The 17,209-nt window shown below is 50.6% G+C and overlaps 1 protein-coding gene across 1 annotated transcript in view; it reads right to left on the reverse strand.

Moving 5' to 3' along the window:
* Nucleotides 1–17,209, reverse strand: part of MYL3 (myosin light chain 3) — a 47,270-nt gene that overhangs the window by 5,252 nt on the left and 24,809 nt on the right. The window contains exons 3-4 of the mRNA XM_045005745.1: nucleotides 8,499–8,648; nucleotides 5,348–5,521 (exon numbers count right to left, since the gene is read on the reverse strand). Of these exons, the coding sequence (XP_044861680.1) occupies nucleotides 5,348–5,521; nucleotides 8,499–8,648 (324 nt within the window). The remainder of the gene's footprint in view (nucleotides 1–5,347; nucleotides 5,522–8,498; nucleotides 8,649–17,209) is intronic.

Below are 17,209 nucleotides of genomic sequence, written 5' to 3' on the forward strand. Positions count from 1 at the left end.
AGGTCCAGATTTTTAGATGTGTTTAGGCACCTCACTTCCACTGAAATTAATGAAATCAATTAAAATCAATGGGATTTTGGCATCAATGGGACCTTTTCCCTCAGTTATCACTCAAGGAAAACTCATAGTAACGTCATTTCAGTTTAGCTTTGAGTTTTAGATCCAGAAGGGATCCAAGATGTAACCCAGGACCTCTGGTCTTTCAGGGTCTGCTCCAACTCCCACTGAAATCAGTGGCACGACACATATTGATTGAAATGGTGCTCTTGGGAGCAAAGCATGGAGCCATCTGGAGTGTTAACAGAGACTAATTTATAGAAATAATGTATTTTAGATAGCACTAACTATGATTATGATTTACAATGTTGCCAACTCTGGCAATTTAATTGTGAGTATAGTTTTCTTAAAGCCCCAACTCCAGGAGTCCTGTGATTAAGTGAGAATCTCAGCTCTCGTTTTTTTTTCTAAAAAAGTGAGTTTCTAGTTGTAGAGAAAACCCTAAGAACATGACCCAGGTTAACCTAATTGCTCTGAGACCAGAAGACAACTAAAAATAACTTAGTTTATTTTTTAAAAACTCTCATGTTTTTAAACTGATCTCATGATTTTTGAATACTTCAGGTTAGCAACACTGTGATTAATATTTTTATGGTAGTGCCTAGGGATTGCTTAAGAATGTGGCCGCATTGTGCGAGGTGTTGTACAAGGAGTAAGAGACAGTCCTGGCCCCAATAGTCTAAATAGGCAAGACAGATTCGGAGTAGGGGACAAGGAGCATAACACACAAGCAGGGGTGATCATTTGTGATGGTTGGCAAATGTCATGTTAGTGCCACGGTTTTTCTTTTGAGTTCTGCTCTGTTAGGAGGGGATCAGAGAATGGAAAGGCAAGGGGAGGGAGAAGACTTAAAGAAGGAGGGCCGGGAAGGGCAGAAGAGGGAGGAGAGAGAGAGGAGGGGAGAACGGGGGGCATTTGGAGTGAGGCTGAAGTGAAGATATTGTGGGAGAAGGGTTGGGGAGAACAGCCAGTCTCAGTCAGCACAGGGCAGAGTCTGTCCAGAGTCCAACCTGTAGGAAGCATCCCGATGACATCACCAGTGCCTGGCCAATCCCTGCTACAGTTTCTGCATGGGCTGCGACGCTGCCTGGCCCTGTCCACAGAGCGGGAGGCCAGAGCGTGGGTCCTATTGCCTCCATCAGTGGCTGGGAGTTCTCCCCTGCACTGTGCTGGTTCTGTGGGTGGGCCCCGCTGGGCCCCATCTCCCCTCACCTTCCCCCGGTGCTGCAGAGCCTGCACAATCTCTCCTGCCCCTTGGTTTGGATTGAACTTTCCTGCCCAAGTGACCACAACATGAGCTGAGCATTTAGCCCGTTCCCCACCTCCGTGCCCCCAGCCTGCCATGGTCTCTGCCCCTGAGCCCATTCCTGGCTTCCCTGCTTGTCTCCCCCTTGGCTTCCCTGCACCTTAGCACGTCCCATTTGAAACTGAAGACTGGCGCGGTGTCTGCTTTAAAATCTGAATTCTTCATGACGGCCCCATCACGACTGCACTGGACCAATCTGGATTTCAACGCTGGTGTAAACGAGAGCAGAGTCAGGCCCAAGGACTAGTCACACGAGGAAGGGAGTTTCTTCCTCTCTGTGGGCCCTTGTTTCTTCTCCCAGCCTGTGTCTGTCTAGTCTCTTTAGAGTGTAAGCTCTTTGGGGGCAGGGACTGTCTCTTTTTATGTGAATGAGGCCTCGGTATTTACTGGTACCTTTAAAGCAACCCCATAGTCGCAGTATATAATAATCGCCTGGCACAGGCCCACAATGAGCTAACAATTTTACCCTGCTTCGCATGCCTGTTGCAATGAAACTTCAAAGTCGGACGCTGACAGAGCAGCTACATGTCTGCCTACTGGTGTGCAGAACAAGCCAAATTTTCAGCTGGTATAAACTGCTGGAGCTCCATTGAAGCCAAGGAAGCGACACCAGTTTTCACTGGCTGAAGATTTGGCCTTGCTCAAAAGTCCTTTGAAGTCAATGCAAATCTTTCCAGTGACTTTCGTGGGGTTTGTTTAAGGGTCTTATTCAGCACCGTATGTAACTGCCAGGAAAGTATGTTGCAATTTAAGAGTCCATGGATGTGAAGTCATACTCAACAGGTTTTCTATTAACTGCTTAATGGCGAATTAAAAAGCTTCCCCCCTGACATATAGAGCCAAATACATGCAAAAAGCCACTTCAGACCTGCTAATCAGTAACAAGATACGTGTGCAGATTTTAAAATGTCGGTGTCAACCTATTTTTCAGCTGGAAAGTGAAATTGGCAGGTAGCTTTAGCCAAAAATATAGATGGCATTTAAAATAAAATATACTGGGCTGACTTCACCGCTGTGTTAATCCGATTTTACACCATTGATTTTGAGTGCATTGGGCCAGCTGGTGGAAATCTATGTCATTCCACTGAACCCAGATTTACACCAGTTGGGGCTCTTAGAAGTCTTAATCTGAATTAAAATGTACTGACTTTTTTGCTAACTCAATGATTTTCCTTTGGATTGAAATATTCCCCACTGGGGCTTGAAAGCCAGGCATGACAGTGTTGTGCTGGGGCAGGAGAACCAGAAAGGGGAAATGTCTAGCTAAATTGACAAAACTGAGCAAACTAGTTTCTTTGTCCAAGATGCTTTGAATGGACGCAGCTCCCCTGACCTCACTGGCATTGGGACCACTTGCCTCGGCACTGAATTTGGTCTAGGGTGACCAGATATCAAGTGTGAAAAATCAGGACGGTGTGTGTGTGGCGGGGGTGTGTGGTAATAGGTGCCTATATAAGACAAAGCCCTGAATATTGGGACTGTCCCTATAAAATCGGGACTCTGGTCACCCTAATTTGGACCCCAAAGTAAACAAACAGCATAAATGGTGAAAAGGGAACTTGCCATTTAAAATTGTGTTTTAATCTTGTCAAGTGTCATTAGCAGAGATAGAGCTAAAATGGAATGCCTTCATCATAAGTCTATGCAACTAAAGAAAACCAGCAAAGACACAGATGAGTTTTTCACAGTTTACAAAGAAAGTGTCTGCCAGAGCTGGGCAATTCTTTGGCCATATAAATGAACAGTTATCAGGGGGAATAGGATGATAGAACTAGAAAGAGAGAACTCAGAACTCGGAGAGAGAGAAAACCTGTGAACATTTGAGCTGAAAGACAATTTTCCTGAGCTGGAATCATTTTAGGACTTCTTATAACCCCTGACACTAGACCAGGCCTGCACAACTCGTAAAGCGGCGAGGGCCACATTAGTCCAAAGAAAACAGCCGAGGGACGAAACCTCCCGGCCCCGCAGAAACACCCCACCCCAGGGCCGCCCAGCCCTGCGGAAACCAACCCTCCTTCCCCAGCGCCGCCCCACCAAAACAGCTGTGGGCCAAAAAGGAAGGTTGGGGGTGGGGAGGTGATACTTTATTTTAAATCAACCGGGGGCTCCCAGCTGAAGAGGTGGCTGGGAGCCCTCAGGGGCAAATTAAAGGGCTCGGGGCTCCGGCGGCTGGGGGAACCTGGCACGGCTGGCTCTAGGTTTTTTGCTGCCCCAAGCAAAAAAAAAATTGGCTGCCCCCCGTCCCAGCCCTGGGCTCCCCCTGTACCCCCCCTGCTGCCCCAGTCCTGGGCTCCCCCCCCACCCACACCCCCTGCTGCCCCAGTGCGGGGCTTCCCCCTTTCCTCCCCACAAGTGCCCTCCCCCCACCCGCTGCTGCCCCAGCCCTGGGTCACTGGTAACTCGCTCCCAGGGCGGGTCATTCAGCAGGAATTTTGGATGTGCACAGAACACAGACAGGATTGGTTCCCATATGGTTACAGAGCTGCAGTAAAGTGGAACAATTTTCAGCTTGTGTGACTGGAGGATATCTGGATGCATATTATAAGACTGTCCTCCATAAATGAGGAAAAGTTGAGCTGCCTTTATTATTCTTTTGTTCCACTCTTTCTTTCTATGGGGAATTTGCCAATGCAATATCACTGTCTTCCCTTTAAACAAACAAAGAGGCAATGGCTGTTGAAAATAGCAATTCCAGTCCTAATAAGCATTTCTTGCTCAATTTTATCCTACTTTTTCTACAGCAAGTTACAGTGGATCAGTATATTTGATTTGGGAGAAATGAAGTAACAGCTGCCCAAACTGAACTTGAGCACTCCTGAATTTTGAGAAAGCAGCAAAAGAATCCTTTGGCACCTTATAGACTAACAGACTTTTTGGAGCATGAGCTTTTGTGGGTGAACACCTGAATGTTGAGGTGTTCAAATCTGGAAGGCAGGTGCTGGGGGGAGGGGGGAGGGGGGGCTGTGGGCTCCGCGGGGGAGCATGGCAGCAACGTGTCTGGAGCTGCACAGAGCCAGACACGCTGGTCTGAGTGGCACGGTAAGGGGGCTGGGGGATTGGAGAAGGGGTAGGGGGTTCCAGGAGGCAGTCAAGGGACAGGGAGCAGGGGGGGTTGGATGGGGCGGAGGTTCAGGGGGGCAGTCAGGGGACAGGCAGCAGTTGGAGAGGCATGGGAATCCCAGGGGTTTATCAGGGGACAGGTAGGGGGTGGGGTCCTGGGGGGGGAGTTGGGAGGGTCTCAGGAGGGGGCAGTTGGGGACAAGGAGAAGGGAGGCTTAGATAGGGGGTGGGGTCCCAAGGGGCAGGGGTCTTGGGAGGGGGAAATCAGGGGACAAGGAGCACGTGGCATTTAGATAGAGGGTGGGGTCCTGGGGGGCAGTTAGGGGCAGGGGTCCCGGGAGAGGGATATCAGGGGACAAGGACCAGCGGTGCTTAGATAGGGGGTGGGGGGTGCTGGGGGGCAGTTGGGGTAGGTGTCCGGGGAGGGGGCAATCAGCGGCCACAGGCCGGGATTCAAAGTGCTCTGGGCTGCCCGCAGCCGCGGGGACCCCTGAGCCCTTTAAATCCCAGCCAGCCCCGCCGCCGGAGCCGGAGCCGGGATTCAAATGGCTCTGGGCTGCTGGTCACTGCAGGGAGCCCTGAGCCCTTTAAATCCCAGCCGCGGCTGGGAATCTCTGCGGGCAGCCCAGAGCCCTCTGACTCCCAGCCGCGGCCGGGATTCAAAGGGCTCTGGACTGTCCGCAGAGCGCCGTGTGTGGGGGATTTAGAATCCCCCTGCGGGCCGCACAGTGAGGCTCAGCCCGCGGGCCTTATGTTGTGCAGGCCTGCACTAGACGGAGACATAATCATCCCAGATGCTTAAGTGCACCTGCCTTTCTGTCCCGCAGAGAGCAGTGATGCACATTCACAGCAGTCAGTATGTTACCAGCTGGGTTGAAAAGACCTCAAAGTTGAAATTATATGAAGAAAGTTTCTTCTTACCCAGAGTAGCCAAAACATGGCGGAGCTCAGCACCCATGACTGTTCCATTCCCCTCCTTGTCGAACACCCGCAGGCCTTCCACAAAGTCCTCATAGGTGCCAGTGTCTTTGGTCTTGGTGATGTGCTGGAGCATGGGCAGGAAGGTCTCGAAGTCAATCATTTTGCTGTTCATTTCTGTAAGAGCACAGGTTCAAAAGAAAGATGCAAGGGAATCTGTGGAGACGGTGGGGCTCAGGGCCATTCAGAAGGTGAACAACACCTTGCAGGATGTGTGTGCCAGGGAGCTTGGCAAACTGTCAGCTAAACGGAAGGGCAGGAACATGGGACCACGATAATAACAGAGAGAGAGAGAGAGAGAGAGAGAGATGTATGGAGAATGCTAGGTAGATGGATATTTGCAGTGATGTTGTAGCCATATTGGTCCCGCGATATTAGAGAGACAAGATGGGTGAGGTAATGTCTTTTTACCTCAACAGAAGTTGGTCCAATAAAAGATATTAGCTCACCCAGCTTGTCTCTCAGATAGATAGATAGAGAGATAGAGAGATGTTTGAGTGTGGATGGATGGATGAAAGGGTATGAATGAGTACAGATGGTCAGATGGGCATGAATGAGGATGGATGGATGGATGGATAGAAGGGTATGAATGAGTATAGATGGACAGATGAGTATGAATGGGGATAGATGGATGGAAAGGTATGAATTAGACTAGATAGATAGATAGGTATGAATGGGGATGGATGGATAGATGTGTATGTATGGGAATAGACAGATGGATGGATATGGATGGGGAGATGGATGGGGATGATTGGATGGATAGATGGGATGAATAGATAGGTGGAGAAGAATCAGGATGGATGGATGGATGGATAGATGGATGGGTGCATAGATGAATATGTATGGGGATGGATGGATACATGAGCATGGTTGGGGATGGATACATGGGTATGTATGAGGATGGACAGACAGCATCTGCAACTATTTGAAAATATGTAAATGTCAAGGAGTGGGAAACAATTGTTTAGGGTTAATCAATGCTTATTAATTAAGACTAAGTAGATGAAACTGAGCAAATGAAAATGAATATCTGGAAAACAGCCCTGGCAGTGGAATCAGTTTTGCTGTGCGGTTGTCTCCCAAGGGCATCAGGGTAGTGGTGGCAGCCCTGTAGCGTAGACATGTTTAAAACTGCAGAGCAGGCAGGAGAGAGGCTGGTTATCAAATGGGCCTTTTCCATCTCTAATTTCTATGATCCTGTGCCCCCTCTACTGAGCTAAGGAACGAGGTCCTCGTAAGGTACAGTTCTTTCTTGGATAGGCCTGAAGTCCACCCTTGTGTCATCCGCCAAACTTGCTGTATCTTGATTTATCACAATTATTCAACAAGAGCCTGATTCTCCAAGGTGCTGAGAGGCCTCCATTCCAATTCGCTTAAATGGAGGTGGCAGACAGCGTGGGCAGGTCGGCAGGGCTAGATTATAGTTGTGGGTCTGGGAGTCTCAGCCCTGCATTCCTATGAGCAGATATATTGTGTGTGGGGAGCTTTCAGAGGAGACCTGAAAACCCAACACTAAAGTTCACTTGACACTTTTTTTTAAAGAGCAGGGAATGCCCTACAATCCAGTCTACCTATCTGCTCATTTGACCCTCAGAATATCTGAGCACCTGCTAAATATAAATGAATTTTATCCTCAAGGCAATCCTGTGAGGCAGGAAAGTATCATTATCCCCATTACAGAGATGGGGAATCGAGGCAGAGAGAGATTAAGCACTGAGGGCTGAATGCACAAAAGAAGATAGGTGCCCATGTCCCTGTTTTAGGTTCCTCAGTCCCCGTTTTGGGACCACTCGATGCTGAACCCTGTAGACACCTAAACACGCTTGGCGCCTATGTTTCTGCAGCGTGAGTTCCCTTGTCACCTATGTTTCTGCCTTTGGACATGCACACGGCTGCCTTCTTGTGGGTGCCCACGGGCCTGAGCCCCGGAGCCATCCACAAACTGGTGGAAGATGGGCACGCTGATGCCTCGCTCACCAGAGAGGCCTGATCCAGCAGGAGTGCCCAGAGGCTGCCTGCGAGTCCTCAGAGGGGAGCTTACCCAAAACAGATGGGGGCGAGGGAAAGATGTGGACCAGGCTTTCCCTCATAACTTACAGCCCAATGGTTAGGGTACGCATCTGGGAGAAGGGATCTGAACAGGGATCTTCCACCTCTCAGGTGAGTGCTCTAACCTTTGGGCAATGGGCTTTTCTCATGTGGGGCTCCCTCAGTCTCTCCTGCTGCAGAGTCTTTAAGACACACGGAGAGAGGGAGAGCACACTCATATGAGCATGACCCCATAACTTGCTGGTTAGAGCACACCCAGGATGGGGGAGACCCAGGATCCAGATTTCCTGCTCCAATGGGTCCTTAATTATATATCTGCAGTGCAACAGCTTCTCCACTTCAGGCAGAAGGAGACATGAACCCGGGATCTCCCACATCCCAGGTGAGCACCCTCACCACCGGGCGAAAAATTATGAGGAAAGGCCTCTTCTTCACCTGGCTTCTTGCTCAAATGGCATAGGGCGCCTAATTCCAAGGAGGGTTCTCAGCTTCAGAATCACAAGCAGAGTTAGGTGCCTCCCTGCAGCCGGAACTTAAGTGCCTATCTCTGTGAGAGGGGACACACCCCTCTGGCCAGCATCTCCCAATGGCTAGCTTAGGCAGCTGCCCGCCTAGCGTGGTGGCTTTGGTGAATGACAGTGCAAGGTGCCTATGTCTCCCCATTCATTGTGTAGGAGCTTAGGTGCCTAACTCAGGCTTGAGAATCGTCATGATTTTTCCAGGTACCTAGAAGTTAGTAGTTGTGACACTCAGCATCATGCCTAATTCCTTTTGCGCATTCAGCCCTAAGTGACTTGCCCAGGAAGTGCATGGTCGAGGTAGGAATTGAGATCAGAGACCCCAGATTCCGCTCAAGCGCCTTGACCACATGACCATCACTTCTCATTGCCCCTGATTGACTTGGAGCCACGGAGGAGGTTGTTCTAGGTTTTTATGTTAATTTCAATCAATCTTGCCACCAAAGGAGAGAGACACTATCCGATTGGCCTGACAATTTACTCCTGGAGATCTCTCACTGAAAACAAACAGAAAGAGGGTCACTGACCTTCTGGTTTGGGTCTGCCAAGGACTTTGAGGACCTCAGCTTGGGTTGGATTCTGCCCCAAAGCCCTCAGAACATCTCCACACTGTGCATATGTGATCTTCATCTCAGATTTAGGAGTTCTGTCGAAGAGCGAGAAGGCTTCCTTAAATTCTGGGAGACACAAAGAGAAAAACACAGAGAGAGAGAGAGAGAGAGAGAGATAAATTAATATCCAACCCGAGCCTTCCCCCCAAACTCTCACTCAACCTGACCCTGAACCTTTTGTTTTGCAATTTGGAAGATTTGATTAGCATTGTTGTTGTCTGATATGTTTGCATTCCTCCTTCACCACACTTCCTGCTTCCAAACGGGAATGGAATTAAACAGGTCAAACAGTTCTTCTTGTGGTATTTCCAACTCAGGGGAAATACAGGAAAGCTCATGGGAAAGTTAGACCTTGAGAGCTATGCAGACCAATGAGAATGTTCTCCATGGCCCAGACCTCTCATTGACTTCAATAGCGGCTCTACATGTTAGTTGCTTGGGTAACAATCCTCTACGTGAGTCATCAGTAGGGTTTTACAATACAGGAGCTTTCTATTCCTTCTGAGTTAAGGAGCATCTCTACTAGCTGGTAGCATTTGTAGGCTGTTATCTTGTAGTGGATGCTCACTTGACACATACTGCCAGTGTGGGGATCAACCCCCAAGACTTTGGGGTGCTTATCCAGGGTGAGCCCTACCTCTGACACTTGAGGCGACTAATGATAATACTTCCCCTTCAAGAGGTATTGTCAGTAAAGACAGGCTAACGTAATGGCCTCACTTACAGTCCCTGCTCAGATAAAAGCCCATTGACCATAATGACTGAACGATGATTGAAAGAATTCAACCTAAGGGAACTATATAGTGAGAATTGACTGCTAAAGATGACCAATGTAATAGTAGTTAGCAACCGACTAGGAAGCTTCCCTCTTGGCAATCTGATGAAGCAACGGTACAACGGGGAGCATCGGTGTTGCTATTTGAAAGCTCTGGGAATCAGAAAGTCGTGTAGGCCTTAAAAGTTAAGGACTAGATTCTGAGCAGCACAAAGGAGTAGCTGAGTAGCACAATGGAGCCAGAGTTTGGCTGTAGTTGGAAGGGAATTCTCATCTAGCGTAAAGCTGGTAGGAGTCGGTTCCTGTACCAACAGGTCACCTTTACAGCATAGGGTGTGTGTCAGGGACAGGCATAGGCAGGCAGTGGGCATGCAGGGCATAGCAGGACAGAGCTCCCCTCTCCGCTACTTCAATTCACAGTTGGCATATGGTCTCTTAGGGATTGTAAGCCATTGTCATAATCAAAAGCAGCCCCTAGGCTACTCTAGCTGCTGTTGGGACAGCTTGAAAATCAGCGAATAACTTAATGGGTGAAAACATCTGTTCAATTAACCTCCACAAAATGTTTTCAAGAGTGATAGCTGTTACTGGCTGGTGGATTTGAAATGTTCTGCTCTGTGATGGGGAAACAACTTTGCAACACTAGAACTGTCAAACTTCCTGTTTCGCTGTTCCTGCGTGAACCTTGCTTCGCTGTTAATGTGAAGACCTTGTAGTGCAGCGATAAATACATAACCTCATGATCAGTGCTATGTTACCATCCAGATCTGTTATTTCAAATTGGAAAGAAAAGCCCAGGCAGTCAGTGATGTGTAATACACCCATTGTCACAAGTTCTCCTGGTTGGACTGGGAATGGATTGAACTGGCATTGGCAATGGGTATGTATTGGATGATATATTTCTGGCCCTTTTTAGCACCTGATTCCTTAATGGTTGGAAGGGGGAGAAGAATACAGGCTATTCAAGCTGAGAATGTAGGTAGCAATTAGTCATAATAATATATCCACTGAGTCTGCCAGTGGTTTAATGGCTAACTTAAATACATAGGAGAGAAGAGCAGCCCCGGTTTCACTGCTTTGAGGGCAACTGGGTGCGCCATTGAGCTCAGAAAGAGGGATTCTTTCATATACGGACACAAGCGATCCCCCAAAGCCCTAGACCTTGTGCTCTGGTAAGAGTGCATTCTCATTAGGATAAAGAAACCACCTGAGCTGCAGGTGACTCTGGTGCATCATGTCCTATTACAAGATGTTGCAAGAGGCCCAGTTGCAAATCAAGAGGCCTGCCCTTAAGCTTCTCAGGGCTTCCACGGCACAGTGAGAGGTCCTGAATCCCAAGAGACCTGCTGGAAATGGACCAATCCTATTCAACTTATTCATAAATGATCTGGAGAAAGGGGGCAAACAGTGCGGTGGCAAAGTTTGCAGATGATCCTAAACTGCTCAAGATAATTAAGACCAAAGCAGACTGTGAAGAACTTCAAAAAGATCTCACAAAACTAAGTGATTGGGCAACAAAATGGCAAATGAAATTTAATGTGGATAAATGTAAAGTAATGCACATTGGAAAAAATAACCCCAACTATACATACAATATGATGGGGGCTTGTAGCAGGGTGGACCCTGCTCTGGGGGTTTAAGGGGTTAAAAGTGGCCTGACAGAGCTGGGCTGATTGGGAAAGTGGCTGCAGCTGGAGGCCACGCCCCAAACTGAAGCCCTGGGGCTTATAAGAAGCAGGGAAGCCAGAGCCCAGACAGTCTCTCTCTGGAGGCAGAGAGGGATGGGCCTGGCTGCTTAGGGCCTGAGGCTAGATACCCTGAGTGAAGCAGGGCTGGGAACCGGCTGAGGAGCTAGGGAAGCTCCAGTCTGGAAAGCCCCAGGCTGCGGCCTAGCAAAGGGCCAAAGGTACTGGGAGTTGCAGAGGGCAGCCCAGGGGTAGGACAAAGCAGCAGGTCCAAACCCCTATTGCCTATGATGAGTGGGCTGATACTGCAGTCTGCCCCAGGGTGTGGGGCTAGACCATGACTGTCAGTGGCCACTACTGAGGCAAAGTGGGGATAGTAGGGTGGGGGTTCCCCTGGGAGGGGGGAGACCCAATTATAGAAAGGGGCACCGGGTTCAGGGAGGGACACGGGGGCCTGCAAATAGGGGGATCACCAGCCTGCCGAGGGCGCTCCAGGGCTGGACTGCGGGAAATTCCGAGACCAACCAGCAGGAGGCGCGGCAGGGGTGAGTACGGCCCGTTTACAGTGGTACCTGACCAGGGACAAGAACCACCCCTGATACAAGGGGCCAGGGCAGGGAACCCAAGGGAGTGATGGATCCCTGTTATCCCGGGGTCTTCTTTGCGGAGACTCCAGGCGTAGTCCATGGGTGGGGGTTGGAGTCAGCACCCCAGAGGAAGGGGACTGATGACCCACCGGGACTGCAGGAGGCGCGATGGGCCCTCCAAGGACAGATGACCCAGCTGGTGGAGGAACAGCGGGCCATGCAGAAACTCCTGTGGCAGCTGTTCAGGAGGAACCGCCAAGGACCAAGGGAGGAGCCTGGCCCTAGGGCCAGGAGGCCTAGGGCAGAAAGAAGGACTTGTTTTGTCTGTGCCAGGAGTGGGCACATAAAAAGAGACTGTCCCTATGGGGCTGGGGGCAGGGTGCCTCACCCCAGATTGGGACAAAACCCAGTCCCTCAGACGGCACGCTGGGTGAGGGAACCCAGGCGGCTGCGGGTGTGTTGGGCCTGTGAGAGGCGGGGCCACTTTTGGAGGGACTGCCTGGCCCAGAGGAGCACGACCCAGGGCAACCCAGGAGGGGTTGGCCCAGGGAGGGACAGTGGGAAGAAGCAGGGGGCCCGGGCAATACCGAGGCGGGGAGCCTGTTGGCATTGCCGGGAGCAGGGCCACCTGAAGAAGGACTGCCCCCTAGTGGGGAGGGTAACACAGTTGGAGGCAGCCGAGAGAGTGGCTGACGGGCCAGTGGACCACCCAGGGGAGGTGGTGAAGACCGCAGCTGGGACGGTGGGGACCCTGCGAGAGGGTCAGACCCAGACCATCACTAGGGAGGTCATTAACGAGGAGACCCAAACAGAGTGGGCCCAGCAGGAGGCTGGGGCCCAGGAGAGACTGGTCCTAGAAACCAAATGGACCCAGGTGGTCATGGGACAGGCCACAAAGGGAACCCAGACCCTGAGGGAAGAGGGCCTGGGGGACTCAGCCACGGAGCAGGCGTGGAAGACGGCCGTAACAGAGCTCCGAAAGGTCCACCAGGAGAACGAAGCCCTGGCCTGCAAACTGAAGGACAGTGAAGAGAAGCAGGCACGGCTGGCAGGACACCTCCGGGCCGCACAGGCCAGAAGGCCCTATGATCCCCAGGGGTGGGGGTTTTAAGGGGGGAGGTATGTAGCAGGGTGGACCCTGCTCTGGGGGTTTAAGGGGTTAAAAGTGGCCTGACAGAGCTGGGCTGATTGGGAAAGTGGCTGCAGCTGGAGGCCACGCCCCAAACTGAAGCCCTGGGGCTTATAAGAAGCAGGGAAGCCAGAGCCCAGACAGTCTCTCTCTGGAGGCAGAGAGGGATGGGCCTGGCTGCTTAGGGCCTGAGGCTAGATACCCTGAGTGAAGCAGGGCTGGGAACCGGCTGAGGAGCTAGGGAAGCTCCAGCCTGGAAAGCCCCAGGCTGCGGCCTAGCAAAGGGCCAAAGGTACTGGGGGTTGCAGAGGGCAGCCCAGGGGTAGGACAAAGCAGCAGGTCCAAACCCCTATTGCCTGTGATGAGTGGGCTGATACTGCAGTCTGCCCCAGGGTGTGGGGCTAGACCATGACTGTCAGTGGCCACTACTGAGGCAAAGTGGGGATAGTAGGGTGGGGGTTCCCCTGGGAGGGGGGAGACCCAATTATAGAAAGGGGCACCGGGTTCAGGGAGGGACACGGGGGCCTGCGAATAGGGGGATCACCAGCCTGCCGAGGGCGCTCCAGGGCTGGACTGCGGGAAATTCCGAGACCAACCAGCAGGAGGCGCGGCAGGGGTGAGTACGGCCCGTTTACAGGGCTAATTTAGCTACAACGAGTCAGGAAAAAGATCTTGGAGTCATCGTGGATGGTTTTCTGAAGACATCCACGCAGTGTGCAGCGGCAGTCAAAAAAGCAAACAGGATGTTAGGAATCATTAAAAAGGAGATAGAGAATAAGATGGAGAATATCTTATTGTCCTTATATAAATCCATGGTACGCCCACATCTTGAATACTGTGTACAGATGTGGTCTCCTCATCTCAAAAAAGATAGACTGGCATTAGAAAAGGTTCAGAGAAGGGCAACTAAAATGAGTAGAGGTTTGGAACGGGTCCCATATGAGGAGAGATTAAAGAGGCTCAGACATTTCATCTTGGAAAAGAGGAGACTAAGGGGGGATATGATAGAGGTATATAAAATCATTAGTGATATGGAGAAAGTAGATAAGGAAAAGTTATTTACTTATTCTCATAATACAAGAACTAGGGGCCACCAAATGAAATTAATGGGCAGCAGGTTTAAAACAAATAAAAGGAAGTTCTTCTTCACACAGCGCACAGTCAACCTGTGGAACTCCTTGCCTGAGGAGGTTGTGGAGGCTAGGACTATAACAGGGTTTAAAAGAGAACTGGATAAATTCATGGAGGTTAAGTCCATTAATGGCTATTAGCCAGGATGGGTAAGGAATGGTGTCCCTAGCCTCTGTTTGTCACAGGGTGGTGATGGAAGGCAGGAGACAGATCACTTGATGATTCCCTGTTCTGTTCATTCCCTCTGGGGCACCTGGCATTGGCCACTGTCAGAAGACAGGATACTGGGCTGGATGGACCTTTGGTCTGACCCAGTATGGCCATTCATATGTCCTTATGTTCATTTGAATACCACTCACTATGACATTCTCTGTCCAGCCATCAGCAAGGGTACCATGAGATGAGCCCCAAACTGTAGCAAATCATTCCCAGGGGATCTGGTGTCTGCCCTATCGATGGGAACAATGCCGAGGAGAGGGAAAGAGAGAGAGAGAGAGAGCAAGAAGAAAAACAAAGAGAGACCCAGGGAGAGAAAGAGAGACTGTGCATATCTAGGAAGGGAGAGAGCGGATGCAGAAAGAAGCAGTGGAAGGAAAAAGCAGGGGGTAGAAACAAGCAGAGCGATGCAGGAGGAAAAAGGAGAGTGGAGGAGGAAGGGACTGAGAGGAAAAGAAAGAGAAAGCTGCCGGGAGACGCCAGTGGAAAGAATGAAAAAATGGAATTAAAGGAGAAAGGTGATAAAAAATGAGAGAAGAGAAGTGAGCAAAATTGCGAATGCAAAACTAATGAATAAGGGAATGAAACAGGATCCAGGGAGGGCTAAGGAAATCTAGTCTAGCCAGACTCCCAGGAGATGCAGACCTGGGGAGAGAAAGGCAGACAGGAGAGGAATAACAGCTCTACTAAGGGCCAGATTCAGAAATGTGTAGCTGTTAAGGCTAGAGGACAACTGTGATCATCCAGCCTGGGGTCCTGCATCACACAGGCCAGAGAACCTGCATTGAGCCCCACCACCGGTGATGGAACTGGAGCCTAAAGGTTGGTGAGCATGGACGCCATGAGACCGCCCGTGTGAATAACTGCTCACCAGCACCAGGGGCTCATCCTCTGACCCGAGCACTAGGAGGTGGAGGAGAGATGGAATTAGGAGCAGGCTGTGATGGGAAGTACCTGCTTGATCATGCACCCAAGCACAAGGGGTGCAAGGTGGGTATAAAACCAATTCTTTGGCAACATTTTCTTCTCCTGACATGAGACACATTTCTCGTGACTGTTTTTGTTGGCGTACAAAGGTGGAAAAGTCTCCACAAGCGATCAGAGCTGGAACCAGGGTCTGGGGCATGGATTGAAGGGTTAGAGGATCTTTCTCATAGACTTTACGGGCAGAAGGGACCATCATGATTATCTAGTCTGACCTCCTGCACACTGCAGGCCGCAGAACCTCACCCACCCACTCCTGTAATTGACCCCTAACCTCTGGCTGAGTTACTGCAGTCCTCAAAGCATGGTTTAAAGACCTCAAGTTACAGATAATTCACCATTTACACTAGTTTAAACCTGCAAGTGACTCATGAGCCATGTGCAGATGAAGACGACCCCCACCCCGCTCCCTGCCAGGGTCTCAGCAAATTTGACATGGCGGGAGATTCCTTCCTGACCCCAAATATGGTGATCAGTTAGACCCTGAGCATGTGGGCAAGACCCACCAGCCAGATACTTGGGAAAGAATTCTCTGCAGTTACTCAGAGCCCTCCATCTCTAGTGTCCCGTCTCCAGCAGTTGGGGATTTTCTAGATTTGCCTGTCCTTGTTATTAACTGACTGCTGGCTCATTGGGCCTGATTCACCCAAAGGCCCCTTTACATTCTTTGGCAGTGTAAAGGGACCTTGATGTGAATCTAAATGACCCTTTCCACAGGAGCCTTCGTGTAAATGAGAATCTGGCCCAATAACTTGGCACTAAACCAGTTTCCCAAGAAGCAGCCCTTTCACCAGAGAACCGTCCTTTCTTGGCCTTGCCTCTCCTTTACCATCCCAACCCACATGTGCTTGGCTTTCAAAACCATTTAGTTTGTGACCCTCCAGCGGCTCGTCTGTAGCAACCCAGGGTGACATATGTACAGACACAATATGCTGTCAGGGCGGATTGAACCTGGCACTTTCAGCACCCATCTCACAGGCTAACGATAAACTCCCTTAGGTGTAAGTAGCAGGCCACACACTAGAGGGCGTTATGATCCTGGGATATGCTTATAAAGTGTGGGTTCTGTCCCCCTCCAGTGGCTGCACCATGCTGAGGATAACAGCCTGCTACTGCTGCCAGCTAAAAGAGTTACTCCTTCAGTTCTCGTGGTGGCGGTCTGTGCTAAAGGCGCTAGATTCAAACCCTGCTGACTGCTGGAGGTTACAATCTCTTCTCTTCACCCGCAGTGACACACCCAGACCACAGTCTGAGAATCACAGAACTAGATCAGGGACCGCTCAGGGCACTGAAGGCTGGTTGTCTAGAAACAAGAACCACAGTCTGGTCTTGGCTAAGCTCCTGCACTTGGATGGTTTGCCAGGGACAGAAAGAGGCTCTTTCAGTGCTCTGACCAATTAGACATCTCAGCCTCTTAACAATGCACAGCCTTTGAGATAGAAAGCAAAATTCCCTTTGATCATCCTGCCTGGAGTGAAACAAATTGATGCCTCTGGAAAGCAGACGTGGAAAGAGAAAAACTTGGGGATAGATGCCTGTTCAGATTCCACACCAGACATGGCACAATCTGTCTGTTTCCTCCACCCTTTGATGCCAAGAAGGAGGTTCTCCCCGGCCTGGCTGGTTATCACCACTTCATTTGCTGCAAACCTGTCCGAGGATCAGGGCCTTTACGTCACCCTGGGCTGAAGGTGAAAGCGGCTGCTCTGGCCTGCCGCTGTGGCAGTCCTTGCCTGGCTGCAGCTGGACAAACACGCGGGGTTTTGCTCGCAGCGTTTCTCTCTCGTTTGCTTTGACCTGTCCTTAACTATTCGAAAGTCCTTGTCAGCAGGAGCTCCGACCTCCGTCTGGCTCGTTCGGGAGCGCTCACAAAGCTGTGGCTTTGAGGTCCACCGCAGACCTTGGGCCGATGCTGCCGTGCATTGCTCGAGGGGCAGGCGGGAGGGAAGGGCTGTTGCATTGTGGGAAAGCAGCTCCGCTCTGATTCCGTTAGTCCCCTCGGCAGTGCTGTGGGTTGGAAACCTTCACAAAAACACCCCCTAGAAGACATTGCTGAGGTTCCCATGATCTATCCAGCGTCTTAGACTGACTGGACCAAACAGCAACGGGACAGGCCTCTC

Source organism: Mauremys mutica, chromosome 2 (assembly GCF_020497125.1).
Source record: "Mauremys mutica isolate MM-2020 ecotype Southern chromosome 2, ASM2049712v1, whole genome shotgun sequence".
Lineage (NCBI taxonomy): Eukaryota > Metazoa > Chordata > Testudines > Geoemydidae > Mauremys > Mauremys mutica.